We start from the raw sequence: 16999 nt of genomic DNA, 5'->3' as shown, positions 1-16999 counted from the left end.
CAGCAATCAAGTGGTTTAAGAGCTATTTGTCGGAGAGGTCGCAAAGAGTTTATTTTAATGGTGCATTATCTAGTAGCAAGTCCCTGGATTGTGGTGTTCCTCGAGGAAGTTGCCTCGGACCTTTGTTATTTTCAATTTTTACAAATGATATGCCATATATACTCAGTAAGGCTCAGTAAGGCTGACTATGTTTGCTGATGATTCTACTCTTTATTATGCAGCCCCTATATGTTCAGAGCTTAATCAGGTTCTGTCTAGCGAGATTAGCAAATTGTATAATTAGATCAAAACAAATAAACTTGTTCTAAATATTTCAAAAACTGTGAGTATAATATTCGGTTCTAAGTATAGATTATCTGATAATCCTAAAATTGATATACAAGTAAATGGTCAAAATGTACAGCAAGTAAAAAAGGTGAAGCTTTTGGGACTTTGGCTTGATTCCACATTGTCATGGTCGGATCACATCAACAAAGTTGTTGCTAAAATGGGCAGAGCTGTTGCAGTAATGCGTAAATGTGCACAGTTTTTAAACTTACAGTTGTTTAGTCGTGTTGTTTGTACATTGGTTTTGTGTCATTTGGATTACTGTTCTGTTGTATGGTCTGCTGCATCAAGCAGTCATTTAAAAAAATTACAAGTGGCGCAAAATAAGGCTGCAAGACTGGTTCTCGGTTGTTCTTCGAGAACTGGTGTTGCAGAGATGCATGAACGTCTTGCTTGGCTGGTGGTCAAGCATAGACTATCTGTTAATATGTTAGTATATTTTCATAGAATTATTAACACTCGGATTCCTAAGTTTTTTTATGATAATATAGTTTATTGTTCAGATATGCATTCACATTACACAAGAGGGGTGAATAGTCGACAGGTTTGTTTACCCCTACCTAAATCTGACTATATGAAGAGGACTGTGTTTTATAGGTCAATTGTATTTTGGAACACTCTTCCAGTTGGGGTTCGTGAAACCAAGGGAAAAACTGGTTTTAAAAAAAGACTTAGACTGTATTTGTTTTCAATATCATAATATTGTCTGGATTGGTTGAGTGAGGTTGTATTATTTGCTATGTTATTCTTTATGTGTATTTAAATATGATATATTTGGGAGTAATTGTGATTGTAATTATTGGCTTTTGGATGTATTGTTTGGACCCCAGGAAGACTAGCTGCCGTCTCGGCGTCAGCTAATGGGGATCCTTTTAAATAAACAAATAAACAAATAAACAACCTGAGTTATGAACCAGAGTCAGAGAGGTTAAAAGCATTCTTACATGTATAAGTGTATGAGTCGTCCTGACACAGTCCAGATACCTAACAATTGCATAGTGGGCAGGGCTGGACTGGCCATCGGGCATACCGGGCATTTGCCCGGTGGGCCGACGTGCTTTTTGGGCCGATACAGATCATTCTTTAAAACAAATATACACATTTTTTTTTTGTCTAAACGGGCCATAATACTCGTACATCGTCGGCCAATTCGTTTAGTTTTGCTTAATTGGCGGCGCTGGGATCTTTGTGCCGGTGTAATGCATTGGACAAAAAAAGTCTTCGTAGTTTTTTTTTTTTACAGACCGGCCCATGAAACACGTAGATCAGCGGCCCATTGGTTCTTTTCTTGATTGGCACTGGGCTGGTCCAATCACATCTTTAAACTCCCTCTCCCTTTGGAGAAGAAACGCAAGGAATGTGCAGAGAAATAGCGTGAAAAAAAAAGAAACGGGCCCTTCAAGTGTCTGATGAGGATATTGAGGAGGATCAGGAGAGAATGAGTGAGAGTAGAGAACTGTGGTAAGCAGAACTAGGGAACTTTCAGAAGAACACTGAGGCGATGAGTATGGTATGGAAGCTTGTTTCCGCCACAGAATGAAAAATAAAAAAAGGTAATTGCGACTTTTTATCTCACAATTCTGACTTTATTTCTCAGAATTGTGAGATATAAAGTTAGAATTGATTGATATAAAGTCGCAATTGCGTGTTATAAAGTCAGAATTGTGAGTTATAAAGTCGCAATTGTGTGTTATAAAGTCAGAATTGTGAGATATAAAGTCAGAATTGCGTGATATAAAGTCGCAATTGTGTGTTATAAAGTCAGAATTGTGAGATATAAACTATTCTGAGAGGAAAAAAGTCAGTCTTTTTTTCCCCATAGAATTGGACTTTATAACTCGCAATTGCGAGAAAATTGCGCAATTCTTACAATTCTGAGAAAATATGTCAGAATTGCGAGATATAAACTCGCAATTATGTGTTATAAAGTCAAAATTGCGTGATATAAACTCGCAGTTATGTGTTATAAAGTCAGAATTGCGAGAAAAAAAGTCAGAATTCTTAGTTTTCTCTCTCGCAATTCTGACTTTATAACACGCAATTGTGACTTTATATCTCACAATTCTCACTTTATAACACGCAATTGCGACTTTATATCACGCAATTGCGACTTTATATCACGCAATTCTGACTTTATATCTCGCAATTCTGACTTTATATCACGCAATTCTGACTTTATATCACACAATTCTGACTTTATATCTCGCAATTCTGACTTTATATCTCGCAATTCTGACAAATAAAGTCAGAATTGCGAGATGTAAACTCGCAATTGTGACAAAAAAAATCAGAATTGTGAGATAAAAAGTCGCAAATTTTTATTATTATTTACTTATTTAGTGGCGGAAACAAGCTTCCATAGTATGGGAACCCATCACCCAGTCACGCATTATTTACACATCGGCATAGTTTATGATTAAGCATTTTACTATAATTGTAATGAGACGCGTTTGTAAACCATGTTTTCCGCCAAAATAAAAGATCATGTGTTTATCTCTTTCAAGCATGGAAATTAGTACAAAAACTAATTATGAAAGTTCCTTTTATTTTTCAGTGCATTTGTTTTACAATATATGCTATTACTGTCATGGAATTAATATTATAACTATTATTATGTAATAGTGTAATGCAGACAGACACCATATCACAGCTAAAAGAGTTTTGAGTTTTTCTTTGTTCAATTTTCACACTGATTATGGGTTTGTTGCTCGTGAAAAGATCGGTTGTGTTTATGATTATATGTAGTGGGCCAGTCTGGGCCAAAATGCCCGGGCCGATTTTTAGTCCCAGTCCAGCCCTGATAGTGGGTATTGGTTCCCCATAACACCATTAACAGATGCAGCAGCGAAGTTCCACTTTGAAAGGAAACTTCTTACGCCGTGTCCTAACCAGATGTGCTGCGATAAGATTCCAGCGACAAGCTATATTTCTGTCCACACCAGACGTGACACGACTACGAGATGTGACAAAATCAATTAAAAAAACCACAGCCAATCAGAACAGGTTACTAAAACGATCTTTGTCATAGAATAAGCTTGTTTGTTCACAGTTTGAACGTTCTTATTTCCATTCGTTTAATTTCAAGATCTGAGGTCAATTATCCATTGTTACTTTTCGTACGGCCACCAAGCTGGGAGCACGAAATGATATTCAAAGTCGCATTACATTTTAACATTAAATAAAGCACATAAACATTACCTGAGATTACCATTGCCATACTTTGTATTGATGTTCCAGCCGCGATGTCACAGAAAAATAGAAACCGTTTTTAAAATAGAATTATCGCGTGTCGCAGTCGCGGCTGGTTAGGACAAAACCTCTGAATAACATAAAAAAGATACCTTTTATCATGTATCGTGGTGACGAGTCTGGTTAGGACACGGTGTTAGGTTGCAACCCAGTTCCCTGAGAAGGGTAACAGGACCCTGCATCTTATTGAAACACCTCGGGCCTGCATGAGCATCTCCCCTCAGATAAAATTTGATGATGTGCAACTCAGGCGCCATTTTATACTCACAAGTTCTCCGCTTGTGACGTCATGGACTGCTACAGTATATGTCCATCTGTATCACCCAATAATAATTTTCTTTAGTTTACATGTTCCTCAGACACTGGTCTTGTGATGGCGTTCCCCATAGCATCAATACAAAACACAGCGTCTTGTTCCTCTTCCAGGATACCGGGTTGCATACGCAACCTAAGACATTTTAGTTTTAATTTAGTTTATGTTAGTACTTCAACAACTTAATCTAAAGGATACGAGAAATGTTGCCTTGGCAACTAACTGAAATAAATACTGAAATACTTTTAATAAATATTTTATTTCAAGTAATGAAAATGTTTTAGTTTTTTTATGGTTTTAGTTTTACTTTTAGTCTAGTACAAAAATGTACATCTAGGACCAAAATATAAAGTTTTTAGCATTCATTCCAACATGAAATGAATATAGCTTCTAAAATCAGTGAAGTGTTGAATATTTTATTAGTTCAAATGAAGCTGCTAATTAAAGGCAGAAAAACAGTGGCATCGTAACGATGATTAATTACATAAAATTGGAGAGTGCCATGCAGTTATTTGCATTTATATAAGTTCAAGGGCATTCACGCTAAACATAGCATCAGACCAATGGGAATTAAACAGACTACAGCTGCTTAGTGGATCAGCTGGAAATTCAAATTACAAAATGAATAGAAACGACCAGATTCTATAACTTAAAAGAAGAAAGACAGAAAGCAAGACCCTGAGGCATTCATTAAGGACTGTTACAGGTTCCCTACAGGTACATAAAAGGACTAAAACCTCTTGATATCTAATTTAAAGAAACACTCATAGGGGAGACCGACAAAACTTCTGGGCCACATTTGTTTGTTCCCCCATTGCGGCAAATATTTGAAACAACTTTGACGCATTTGCCATTAGCTTTCAAATCATGTGCTGCCTTTAAAATAGTAAAACTCCCCAGAGTGAGAGCAGACAACCTCAGGAAAGAAATATCCTCAATTCCTCCCTATTCTTTTGAGCCAGACCCATTTGATGTTACACTATAATGCAGCTTCTTACTTTGAAATCATGCAGCTCTTTTCACTCTTAATAGCTGTTGCAATAGCAACTCGATATTGTTTTTTTATTATGAAAAATATTCCTTCTGACAAACAGCCGAGGTCTGGTATTTTCCTAATGCCGACATAGTCATTTGTATTATAGGTTTGGGTGCTGAATGCTAAACAAGCTCACTGCAAGTCTGAGTACTTGAATCAACGGTCATTTGCATTCTATTCTTTTCATGTTCCCAGTCTCATAGTGTTGTTTGCTAAGGCAAGAATTTCTCTAACTATCGTTCATACTTCGAACGTGAATGATGCCTCAAAACTACGTGGCCAGTTGAAGAGAGCTGTGCTGTTACTATTTAATGCAATTGAACCAACAATTTTAATCTGATGGGTGATAAAACAGGCAGCAAATATTTGAGTGAACTATACCTTGTTGAAAATAATTGCACTTAATTGTATTTAATGTGCACTTGTAGTGTACTTCAAATTGTATATTATTTTGGTCAAATTTTATTTGTATTTTAAGTAAATATTAAAAAAAAACGTACAGATAATATAATATTAATTAAATAAAAGCATTAAGCATACTTTAAGAGAGCTTAAACTTCCATTACTGTTCCTTGACACTCTTAAGTACACTTTTAAAAAGTGCACTTTGTAATAATTTCAAATTAAATGTTTTACTTTAAAATACATTTTAAATCTATGGCCTGGTTTCACAGAGAGGGTTTAGATTAAGCCAGGATTAGGCCTTAGTTCAATTAAAACATTTAAATAGCTTTTATAAAGTCCCTTAGAAAAAAACATAACTGTTGTGCATCTTGAGACAAAACAACGGCACTCACATATTTTAAGATATATCAGTGAAAGTTGTGTTCAGTTAAAACAGCTCAAACATGCATTGTAGTCTAGGACTAGGCTAGACTAGCCTTGATCTCACAGCCTTGTCTGTGAAACCGAGGGATTATGTTATAAAATAATATTTTTGTTATGCTTAAAAAAAGGTACACTTATTTTAATGTGTTGAAAATACTAAAGCACATGCAAAGCACTTGATTAATAATTTAAAGTTGATGAAATGATGAAACTCCAAAGGCTGCTTGTCAGTATGAATGATATAAACCAACCACCATGCCTCTGTGACATTCAGAATGGAAGATTTTCCTCATTAGATTTTGGATGCTAAGGTGCTCGACAATGGTTGGCAGGGTGGGGCTAGGAAGTGTTGAGGTGATTCATGGTTGGCTGTTTGCTGCCCTGAGTCAAAAGAGACCACCCTCATGATTCTATGACACTTCTATCCAAAGAAATCCTTTTGATCTCTTTCAATGGACGTCTATGGAACTTATTGCTATGGTGCTCTAAATGATTGCTATGGAGTGGCTTGATAGCTTCACAATGATCCTGAGAGACCGATTGGTCGTGTGAGTAAAATGAGCCCACCCCCTTGTGGTCTCTATGACACTGTGATCCAGAGTTATGTTCAATTCAACATCCATATGCAATTTACCATAGTAGAGAAACGCATGCATTTCAAGGGCCTTCCTACACCATAGTAAGTCATTGGGGAAATTCTGGGCAGCACCTGCCCCCCAGGGGTGCAACTTTTACCCCATTGTAAGGTATGTTCTTACAGAGCCTGTCAGCCTCTTCAAATGTGGTAAGTTACTTCTTTCTGCGAAATCATCACTCTGAGCTATGTGTCGTCAAATTTTTTTGCAAGTTAAGTCTATGCATTTATTTTGGCGGGGCGAACACCGTACCCCCAATCGCTTATAAAAGTAATAGCACACCTCTCCTAAATAGCCCGGATGTTTTGACACCTCATTCATGGGTCTGTGACAAAAACTGCAGGAGGAGTAGCGCACCGAATAAAAGTGGAATAAGTTTGAGCAATAACAATAGCCTTTGGCAAGCACCCACTAATTATAAAATAAATATGTACTTAAACCCTACTTAAGTGGGTCAAAAAAGAACTCTTAAGCTAACTGCATTTAATCTAAAGTTAAACTATATAATACATTTATATTTTATTGCAAATAGTATGCACTTAACATTGCATTTAGTCTGCACTTTTATTTACATACTTTAACATACCTATTTAAGTACTTTTTAATAGTATGCTAAATTGTACCTCTTTTTTACAAAGGATCTCTTAAAGCAAGGTCAATTGTTGGACATAGTGCATTAATAGTTCAATGTTATCACTGTGAAAATAATGTAGATGTTCGAAGATGTATATAAAGGTCAGAGTGAAGGTGACATGAGGACCTACCAAGTTCAAACTGATCTGAGCTGTTGTTACACGTCTGTCGGACCTCCTCGCTGTCCCACCCGAGAGGATACAGAGCACAGCCTGAACCGATGAGCAGACCTGCAGAAACGGACACAACAAGACATGAATGCCGTTACTCATGTCATGTATAATAGACTATACGCATGCACACAATCATTAGTGGCATTTGCTAAGCATAAGATTTGCAAAGGTTTTTCAAAGTTTTAAACTTAAATTACACAGTTTGTGCTATAGACATGAATGACAACTCAAATTAAGTGACTTGTGCTATTCATTTTATAAGTGATCAGACTTACAAAAAAATCCCATTGCCTAAAAGTAAGCAGACACATAGAACTACCCCAAACATATCAACAAGCAGTTAACAAATGTTTACTAATGGGACCTTATTGTAAATTGTCATCAAATATTTAATAAATATAATAATTGTTACGGTGCAGAAGGGAAGTGTCACGGTGTTGTGCGGGTTGAAGAAGAAGGCAGAGTCAAAATGCTCCAATTCCAACATTTACTAACATATCCAAAAACAACAAACAGGTATAGGCAGGTACGGGAAAAAGGTAAACTCACACATAAACTCAGAAACATTAACAAGAACCGACAAGGACAGACTGAACAGAAGCAAACTAAATACAGATACAAATCAAACATAACAAGGTGAAGACAGGTGACACGGATGATGATGACGATGAACAGGCTGATAATTTAGGGAGTGAGCTCAGGTGTGTAGACACGAGGGATTCTGGGAAGTGTAGTGAAGACGAAGACAGAATGGTGCAGACGAAGACTGTGACATAACTCCCCCCTCCCGGTAGGCGTGACCTCACGCCTTGGAAAAACAGGGGTGGGGGGATGGGCGCCCTAAAGGCTGATCAGGGCCTGGCCGTGCAGGCGGCCAGGGCGGAGCAGGCTGCCAGGGTGGAGCTGGCAGTGGAGGTGACCAGGGCGGAGCCGGATGAGCAGGTTGCCAGGGTGGAGCTGGCAGTGGAGGTGACCAGGGCGGAGCCGGATGAGCAGGTTGCCAGGGTGGAGCTGGCAGTGCAGGTGACCAGGTGGGAGCAGGCTGTGCAGATGGCCAGGGCGGAGCAGACCCTTCAGGCGTCCATGGCGGTGAAGACCCTTCGGGCGACCATGGTGGTGAGGGCCCTTCGGGCGGCCATGGCGGTGAAGGCCCTTCGGGCGGCCATGGGGGTAAAGGCCCTTCGGGCGGCCATGGCGGTCAGGATTTTTCTGGTGGCCGTGGGCCTTTGGATGGCCACGGCGAGAACCTGAACAATCCCTGGCTGGGCAGTCGGGACGTGAACTGTTTGCGGTGAAGGCTCTGGGCTTGACGGGACCAGTGGTGAGGGCTCTGGGCTGGACGGGACCAGCGGTGAGGGCTCTGGGCTGGACGGGACCGGACCAGCAGTGAGGGCTCTGGGCTGGATGGGACCGGACCAGAGGTGAGGGCTCTGGGCTGGACGGGACCGGACCAGCGGTGAGGGCTCTGGGCTGGACGGGACCGGACCAGCAGTGAGGGCTCTGGGCTGGACGGGACCGGACCAGAGGTGAGGGCTCTGGGCTGGATGGGACCGGACCAGAGGTGAGGGCTCTGGGCTGGACGGGACCGGACCAGCGGTGAGGGCTCTGGGCTGGACGGGACCGGACCAGCGGTGAGGGCTCTGGGCTGGACGGGACCGGACCAGCGGTGAGGGCTCTGGGCTGGACGGGACCGGACCAGCGGTGAGGGCTCTGGGCTGGACGGGACCGGACCAGCGGTGAGGGCTCTGGGCTGGACGGGACCGGACCAGCGGTGAGGGCTCTGGGCTGGACGGGACCGGACCAGCGGTGACGGCTCTGGGCTGGACGGGACCGGACCAGCGGTGAGGGCTCTGGGCTGGACGGGACCGGACCAGCGGTGAGGGCTCTGGGCTGGACGGGACCGGACCAGCGGTGAGGGCTCTGGGCTGGACGGGACCGGACCAGCGGTGAGGGCTCTGGGCTGGACGGGACCGGACCAGCGGTGAGGGCTCTGGGCTGGACGGACGGGACCAGACCAGCGGTGAGGGCTCTGGGCTGGACGGACGGGACCGGACCAGCGGTGAGGGCTCTGGGCTGGACGGGACGGGAACGGACCAGCGGTGAGGGCTCTGGGCTGGGCTGGACGGGAACGGACCAGCGGTGAGGGCTCTGGGCTGGACGGGACCAGCGGTGAGGGCTCTGGGCTGGACGGGACCGGACCAGCGGTGAGGGCTCTGGGCTGGACGGGACCAGCGGTGAGGGCTCTGGGCTGGACGGGATCAGCTGTGGAACAGACGCGGCGGGACGAGACTCAGAACCGGGCATGAGGACTGGAGGCGTGGTGATGGAGATGGCTTGAGATGGTGGTTGAGTGGCGATGTCATCAGCCTCACCTACGGTGAAGGTTGAGCCACTCAGCCACAGCACATGATCCAGGTACCGGGCAAACGAGCCTGGGATTGCCGCAGCTGGAGCTCGGTGGTACAGATGGGTATCCAGTCCGCCCCAAAATACTGTTTTTAAGACCTCATCTGTCCAGCTTACCCGAACAGAAAGCTCTAGGAAGCCGGAGACATACTCCTCAGTGAAGCAGCCATCTTGGAAGTAATGGATCAGGCGATCGTCTGGGGTCAGAGGGAAGTGGGCTACTTCCATGCTCCTTGTGGTCGGTTCTTCTGTCACGGTGTTGTGCGGGTTGAAGAAGAAGGCAGAAACAAACTATCCAAAAACAACAAACAGGTACAGGCAAGTTGACGGGAAAAAGGTAAACTCACACATAAACTCCAAAACATTAACAAGAACCAACAAGGACAGACTGAACAGAAGCAAACTAAGTACAGATACAAATCAAACATAACAAGGTGAAGACAGGTGACACAGATGATGATGACGATGAACAGGCTGATAATTGAGGGAGTGAGTTCAGGTGTGTAGACACGAGGGATTCTGGGAAGTGTAGTGAAGACGAAGACAGAATGGTGCAGACGAAGACTGTGACAGGAGGAGAATGATGATCTATTTGCAGCAATTTATTGATGGATCAAAACAAACAAAGAAAATCCAAACAGGGAACAAATACTATAATTCAACTGGGACAAGAAACGCAACAGCTTTACCAAACAATTTAAAGACAAAAACTGAAACACAAGGTTTTATATACTCTGGGTAACAAGGGGTTTGACAAGACACAGGTGACAGAAATGAATCACTAAAGTAACAAATGAGGTAATGGGAACACGGGAACTAAAAACAAGAAGTAAACACAGGAAACAATGGAAACACAAAATACACTTTGAAATAAAAGTCCAAAACAAACCCAAGGAACAAAAAACTAGTGAACATGTAACAATAATAAAACAGAAACTGCCTTTAAACCAAAAATGAAGTTGGTAACATAATTAAAGGCTAGAAGATACTACACGATTTTTGCCCCAATTTACAGTCTAGACGAGTTGAAAAAAATTGCGGAAAATTTGCGTCAGTTTGCAGATTTTTTTGGGGGTAAGTTTTGACAGATTTTACAGAAAATCACATAATGTATGATGGGCGATTGAGCACAGACACCAATTTTTCAGCTTCAGACTGTGATTTCAATCATTCGCAGGATATCAAAACATGTTTGATATTTTGAGTCGATAGTGAATGAAGCGTCGCTGTGTTAGGGAAAGTTCCTTTTTAAAAAGTAATGTGTTACAGTTTTGTGTTATTCCCTAAAAAAGCAACTAATTCTGGTACTTAGTTACTTTGTGTGGAAAGTAATGTGCTATGTTACTTTTTTGTGTTACTTTATCTCACCTGGGCTGGGCTTGCTTGTTTGTTTTTTAATAACAAAAAACTCTTACTTCAGCAATACAAACAAAAAATTAAACGCATGATTTTTACTTAAAGTAACATTTCACTGATTTTATACATTTTGAGGAATCTTTGAGGAATCTATCCATTCTGAATCTGAGTAAATGCATGTTCACATTTAATCTAGAACTATAATAACACCATGTGCACACACAGCGCACAAAACACCTCTCCACTTAATCTTGATTTCTCTCAACATGCGGACAGGAGAGCTGTCAGTGGATAAAAGGGAAAACAAAGTAACTTGTATTACTTATTTTGAAAAAAGATTTTTTTTGTTGTAAATTTAAAAGTGATGCATTACATTACTAGTTACTTGTAATCCGTTAAACTAACACTGATGCATCGCTACTAAAACTGTCCTCTATCTACCAGTTTTGCAATAAAATACAATATACAAATAAAATAAAATAACAAAAGTAAATGAACAGAACACACGTAACAAATTAGCTTCAATATTTGACCCATAAGCACAATTAAAACTGCACCATTTTCCTCTGACATCCACCCAAGACCGCATCCAAATGTGCTATTTCTTTTTCTTGTGTGACTTAGACGACTACTTCGACCATCTCCTGCACATCCATGTTTGTTTCATCTGTTATGGTATGAGGCATGTGTGAGTTTGTTGTGTTCCGAATTATTTGAAAATCTGATAGTGTTTCATCATCAGTTGTTTAGTGTTTGACGCCCAGTTTTTCTAAATAATCATTTACAAAGTCAGCAAGTGTATGATGCCTGGTGTTTTAAAACCTGTTCAGATTTTAAAATATGTATAGTTTATTTCAGCCTTTAGTGACAAAATAAATAAATAAATCATCCTACAAGTATCACACCAAAAATGGACTGGGATCAGTTGAATCCCTGCTAAAACTAGCGGGCCGAGGCCTGGTCCCCAGTGCCACAGGAAGATAGTGCCACTTCTCTGAAATTTCACGAGCCGGGGTCTTGACACAGAGTCCCCCTGAATCCAGCAGCTCTGTCTCTGGAAAGATACCGGCCCGGGGGTCTTCTGCTAAGGGCTTTTCTATCACATTAGCTTAATCCTTTTCAATTCGCCCCTCACATGCCTATCAGTTTTAGTGGGGCAAGAGAGAGAGAGAGAGAGAGAGAGAGAGAGAGAGAGAGAGAGAGAGAGCACTTCCAGGCGCGATGATTAACCCCCATCACACCGCACACACTTACTGCGGTGGGCTGAGATAACAGACAGGAATTCATCTATACGTTGCTGTACACAGTTTGAGCGAGGTGAGAGATGTCCTTACACACACACACACACACACACACACACACTGATAATCAAATTCTCTGTGCTGCTCATTTTTAATATGTGTTCAGACGTTGATATATTAATCAGGACTTGAGATAGGAAATCATAAAAGCCCACCGGAATGTATATTAAGATATCATCACAATGTGCTTTGACATTTGGAGATGCAAATTATTAATGTCGTTAATGCCCGTGTTTTTTAAAGGCAGGCTCTAAATGAAAATTTCACACCCTCAAAAATGCATAACTGTATAGTTGCAAGATAAAGATGACAGCTTCTCATACTTTTGATTTAATCTCAAAGCAGTTTTATATGGCTCGCAATGACTAGATGTAGTAGACCTTCTGATGCAAAATATTTTTGACTAAAGAATATAGCTTTTGATGAATGATACATCGAATCACGCAACTTGAGAAGAACGATAAAAATTGCAATACAAAATATATAATGATCAAAAGCCAGTGTTATTTTAGAATAATTGACATACTATTATAGTTGAAATTTTTCAGATTTTATATGAATGTGTTTATTTTATTTTATTTATTTTATATGTTTATTTTATTTTATATGTCTGTATAGTTTTGATTAATTTTACTAAATGAAAATGAGAAGTGTTGACTTGGCAAGCTGAAGGGTTTTTTTAACGCTTTAGTTTTAACATGTTTTTGATATTTATTTACACCTGTACACCATTATGAATGCTCTTCTGTGTCAAATCTGTGTCAAACAGATACAGTTGATTCATATTATTATCATATGTATATTAATATATACAAAAACTTTTTAAAAACATTTTTAATATTGTATTTCTGTGACATATTTCTGAGTGAAACTGTCACAATCGAACGGCTTCTTGAAAAAGAAAAAATGCAGGGGACTTGATTTTGTCCGTTGAGAACTGATTGGATGATTGTGGTTTTGCTATTGGTGGATCTCATGTGAGTGGCAGGTTGCCCCGCCCACACGCCAGTAAGCAAATCATCAGAGAAGAGAAGAGATGAGCTGCAAGAGCGATGGGAAGTTATTTTGATTAAAGATTACGATGATCCATGAATAAAAAAAAACGAATGATGTGCACAGATAAATAATTTATAATAAATACTGCAATACTCCATTCAAAAATATTTACATATTCACGAACATAGGTTTGATTCCAGGGAATGCAGGAACTAATGAAATATATACCTTGAATGGAATAATTTTTTTTTTAAGGATACAAATATTCTGCCAAATATGTAACTGTAACCCTTTCATCAAGAATACTGAGACTTGGACTTGTGTACATGCCACATAACCACTAATAACCACCAACAACAGCCTATAGCATGAGTTTGACATTGGAAAGCACCACTTAAATTTCAGTGCATGAAAAAATCTATCTCCTTTAATAAAGTGTTCATCATGCAAAATCATCCAAATGAAAGTCAAACTTGTAGATTTTACGTTTAGTGCCACTAAAACTTTTAGCGCAGCAGAAATCTCTATTTTAAAAGTTTGCATTTATATAATCTTCGCTGCAGCAGAGGCACACATGTGTTTGCCAGCAGCCCATGTTGTGACGCTAATGTATTCCTGCTGAATATTAAACAAAATCATAAATTCTCTTTCAAGTCGTCAGTAATGTCAAGAGATAAAGAGGCGTGTAATCAGCTTGGAATGCCCCGCAGCACTCAAAAGTAAAAACAAAAGGGGTACAGCCTCCACCGTCCTAAAAAATTAAAGGAAATGCAGCATAGGGGATTTTTTAGGTCTTCATTAATCATAAAGTGGATGTTGTCCTCATTTTAGTACTGAGAGACATATATAACACTAATACAGCTAATTAGCATAGTCATAAAACGGTGTTTCTGTTATCAATCCTTCATTTTATTTTTATTTATTAGTAGCATAAAACGTATTTGAGGTTAAAAAGTAAGCAAAAAAAAAATCCAATTATTATGTTCCGATTTATTCTGTTTATTCTCTTGGGAAAAAATTTAAATAAATCAGTTTTACGAAACAGAAGGAAAACAGGAAGTGCAGAACAACAAAGGACATTTCTTCTCATCCTATTCCTCAGCTGTAGCAGGATGACAAGGAGAAACGGAGAAAATTTTTCATTGCCTATTGATCAAAGTTTTGCTTCTGTCTTTTATCTTATCATATTCTTCCCTTTGTTCATGCACTTCAGTCATGCAATCAGTCAGGAATTGTCTTCCATTGCAAAAATGTTAATGATGCATATTACTTATTTATTCAAACGAGAACGTGTGACAAATAATGATGGTGCTATTGTGCGAACTCTCCATGGGAGCTGGAGGTGAGGCAACATGGCTAATCATCTCAAGATCTGAGGTGGGAAACCACAAGAAAATAATAAGTCTAACTAAAACAGCAGGTTTATTTTGACGTCCATTGCACAAGAATGTGCATGAACTTAAAGTGCTATCCTTAACTGCTGGCAAAATGGGATTTCAAAAAAACTTTTAAAACATCTGTCCTACGTGACAACAGAAAAAAACAGAGAATAAAGGCGGTTGTCTTCCCTTTTGCCAAACAGGTAGGAAAACTTCAATACCCATAATGCACTGGGCATGTTGCCGTACTAGGCAACTCCTACCAGTTTGCTATGGAAACACTTACCAGACTCAAATACCGCCTTGCTTTAGTTGGAAATACTTCTTAGCAAACTTTTAGTCATAATGGTGTTGACTTGTGTTGTTCCAGATGCAATGAATTTCTTTCTTCGGCTGAACACAATAGAAGATATTTGTAAGAATGGACAGTTGTTGGACCCCATTGACTTCCATAGTATTTGTTTTTCCTACTCTGGAAATCAATGAACATCATCAACTGTCTGCTTACCGATATTCTTCAAAATATCTTCCTTTGTGTTCGGCAGAAGAATGAAATTTGTACAGGTTTGAAACAACTTAAATTTGAGTAAATGATGACAGAATTTTAATTTTTAAGTGAACTATTCCTTTAATGAAAACATAGCAGGCAACTGCTTTTAAAAATGCTTGTGTTTAAAACACGACAAGATGCAACACAATGTAAATTCTGTCCACAATGAAAGTGAAAATGCAACACTATTACAGCCAATCAGAACATGGACCAATGATACGTCAAGGAGGACGGGGTTACCCAGCATGACACCTCAGGCCCGTTCGGAAATACCCTGTCACTTTTCTAACGAAAATTAAAGAATTGTATGGAAGAAATCACTTATTGTTTGTGGCTTTTGGCTTAGACCAGGCTGAGTTTGGAGTCTTGAACTCAAGGCTTTGGTCTAAAAACCTCTGGATCCCGGATGGTCTCAGACAAGACTTCAGTCTGTACGGTAAATGTCTATGGTATTGGTCTGAATCCTGGATAATCAATTCTTAAGTCCAACTCAGTTTCAAGTCACCTATCTGTTAAGCAACCAGCAGGACTCATTTGATCAAATTAAAATAACTATAGAAACAGTCTCCCCTCAAGGCATGTGTTAAAAGTAGCGCCGAACACATGCAGTCTGTCATTTTTCATCTTTCTTTGATTGCATTTCATTAAGTGTTTTATTTCCACAAGTTTAATCCTATCCTCCACACTGCCTATATGTGGGTTATTGGAAGACTGAGATGGGTAGAGGAGGGACAGAGGGTGGGTGGAGATTACCAAGAATGGAAACAGCAACTTTATTGGTGTGCCAAGAAACCACAGGGAGGAGGAGGATCTGAGCGCCAGCTATCAGAAGCTCTTGTTCACGGCCTCCGAAATTGCTCTCGAAAAAACTGGGCTATGATCTGTCTTGTCTTTCTGTTTCATCAAACTTTGTGACCTCTTTACGTCTGTTTTTCGACTTCAATGACAGGTGCAAACGAAGGCCCTGCGAGTGCATTGATGATTCACCTCACGTCAGATGTGCCTGCAATTACTTGTTTGAGGTGAAAAGCGGTGCGTTCTAAACCAGCGTAAATGTGCTGTAATGAATTTCATCTATTTCAGAGAGGTTTTGACATGCAACAAGAGGTGCTTTGGTTTTTAGAAGCATGGGAATGAAAATTAGCTACTTTATGGAAATCTACAGCTCTGTTTCAGTGACTGATGTTGCTGATCGCAGGTGTGGAGGTGTAAAACACTTGTTACACTTTATTGTGCACTTGTACCAATGAAAAATCTCTCCATGTCTGGCTTCCTACCGTGACAGAATATCTTTTTAGTTTTATGCTACTGCATCACAGAAGCAGAATATTGAGAAATAGCAAAATTTCCAAAAATGCGAATAACTTTTGAATAAATTTGCCTATTGTAATGACACTGGTCTTAATAGATTCCTTGGGGTATGCCGAAAACATAGATACCAATTTTGCCATAGTCAGCCAAACTTCCTGTCCGCCATCTTTATTTTCATTCAATACCTACCTTTTCTAACTCCTCCTAGACCGTTTGACCGATTTTCACCAAAATCAAATCGTATCATCTCTAGACCGTGCCAACTAAAATGTATGGATTTCGTGTTGCATAACCGTTTTCATATACGGCAGCAGCAAAGTTGAGGCATGATGCCAAAATGAATATTCAGGCTTTATATCTAATTTGTTTTTATGATTCTTCAGCCATTTGCCTAAAATGTCTTTAATTGCTTCTTGCTGCAGTTGGTCTGACACTCCATGGCATGTTGGCATGTCGTATTGTCTTCTTTGAGCTTGGCCCCAATAAGTCACCTATTGAAATCATTG

At 40.0% G+C, this 16999-nt stretch overlaps 1 protein-coding gene across 1 annotated transcript in view; it reads right to left on the bottom strand.

The window, feature by feature from the left end:
• LOC143715895 (LHFPL tetraspan subfamily member 6 protein) overlaps positions 1-16999 on the bottom strand; it is a 98723-nt gene that overhangs the window by 13914 nt on the left and 67810 nt on the right. The window contains exon 3 of the mRNA XM_077207752.1: positions 7153-7251. Within this exon, the coding sequence (XP_077063867.1) occupies positions 7153-7251 (99 nt within the window). The remainder of the gene's footprint in view (positions 1-7152; positions 7252-16999) is intronic.

Source organism: Siphateles boraxobius, unplaced genomic scaffold (genome assembly GCF_051911475.1).
Source record: "Siphateles boraxobius isolate OS27281-9 unplaced genomic scaffold, OSU_SipBor_1 6, whole genome shotgun sequence".
Classification (NCBI taxonomy): Eukaryota; Metazoa; Chordata; class Actinopteri; order Cypriniformes; family Leuciscidae; genus Siphateles; species Siphateles boraxobius.
The sequence above is the reverse complement of the archived record's forward strand: the minus strand, read 5'-3'. Positions and strand labels throughout refer to the sequence as shown.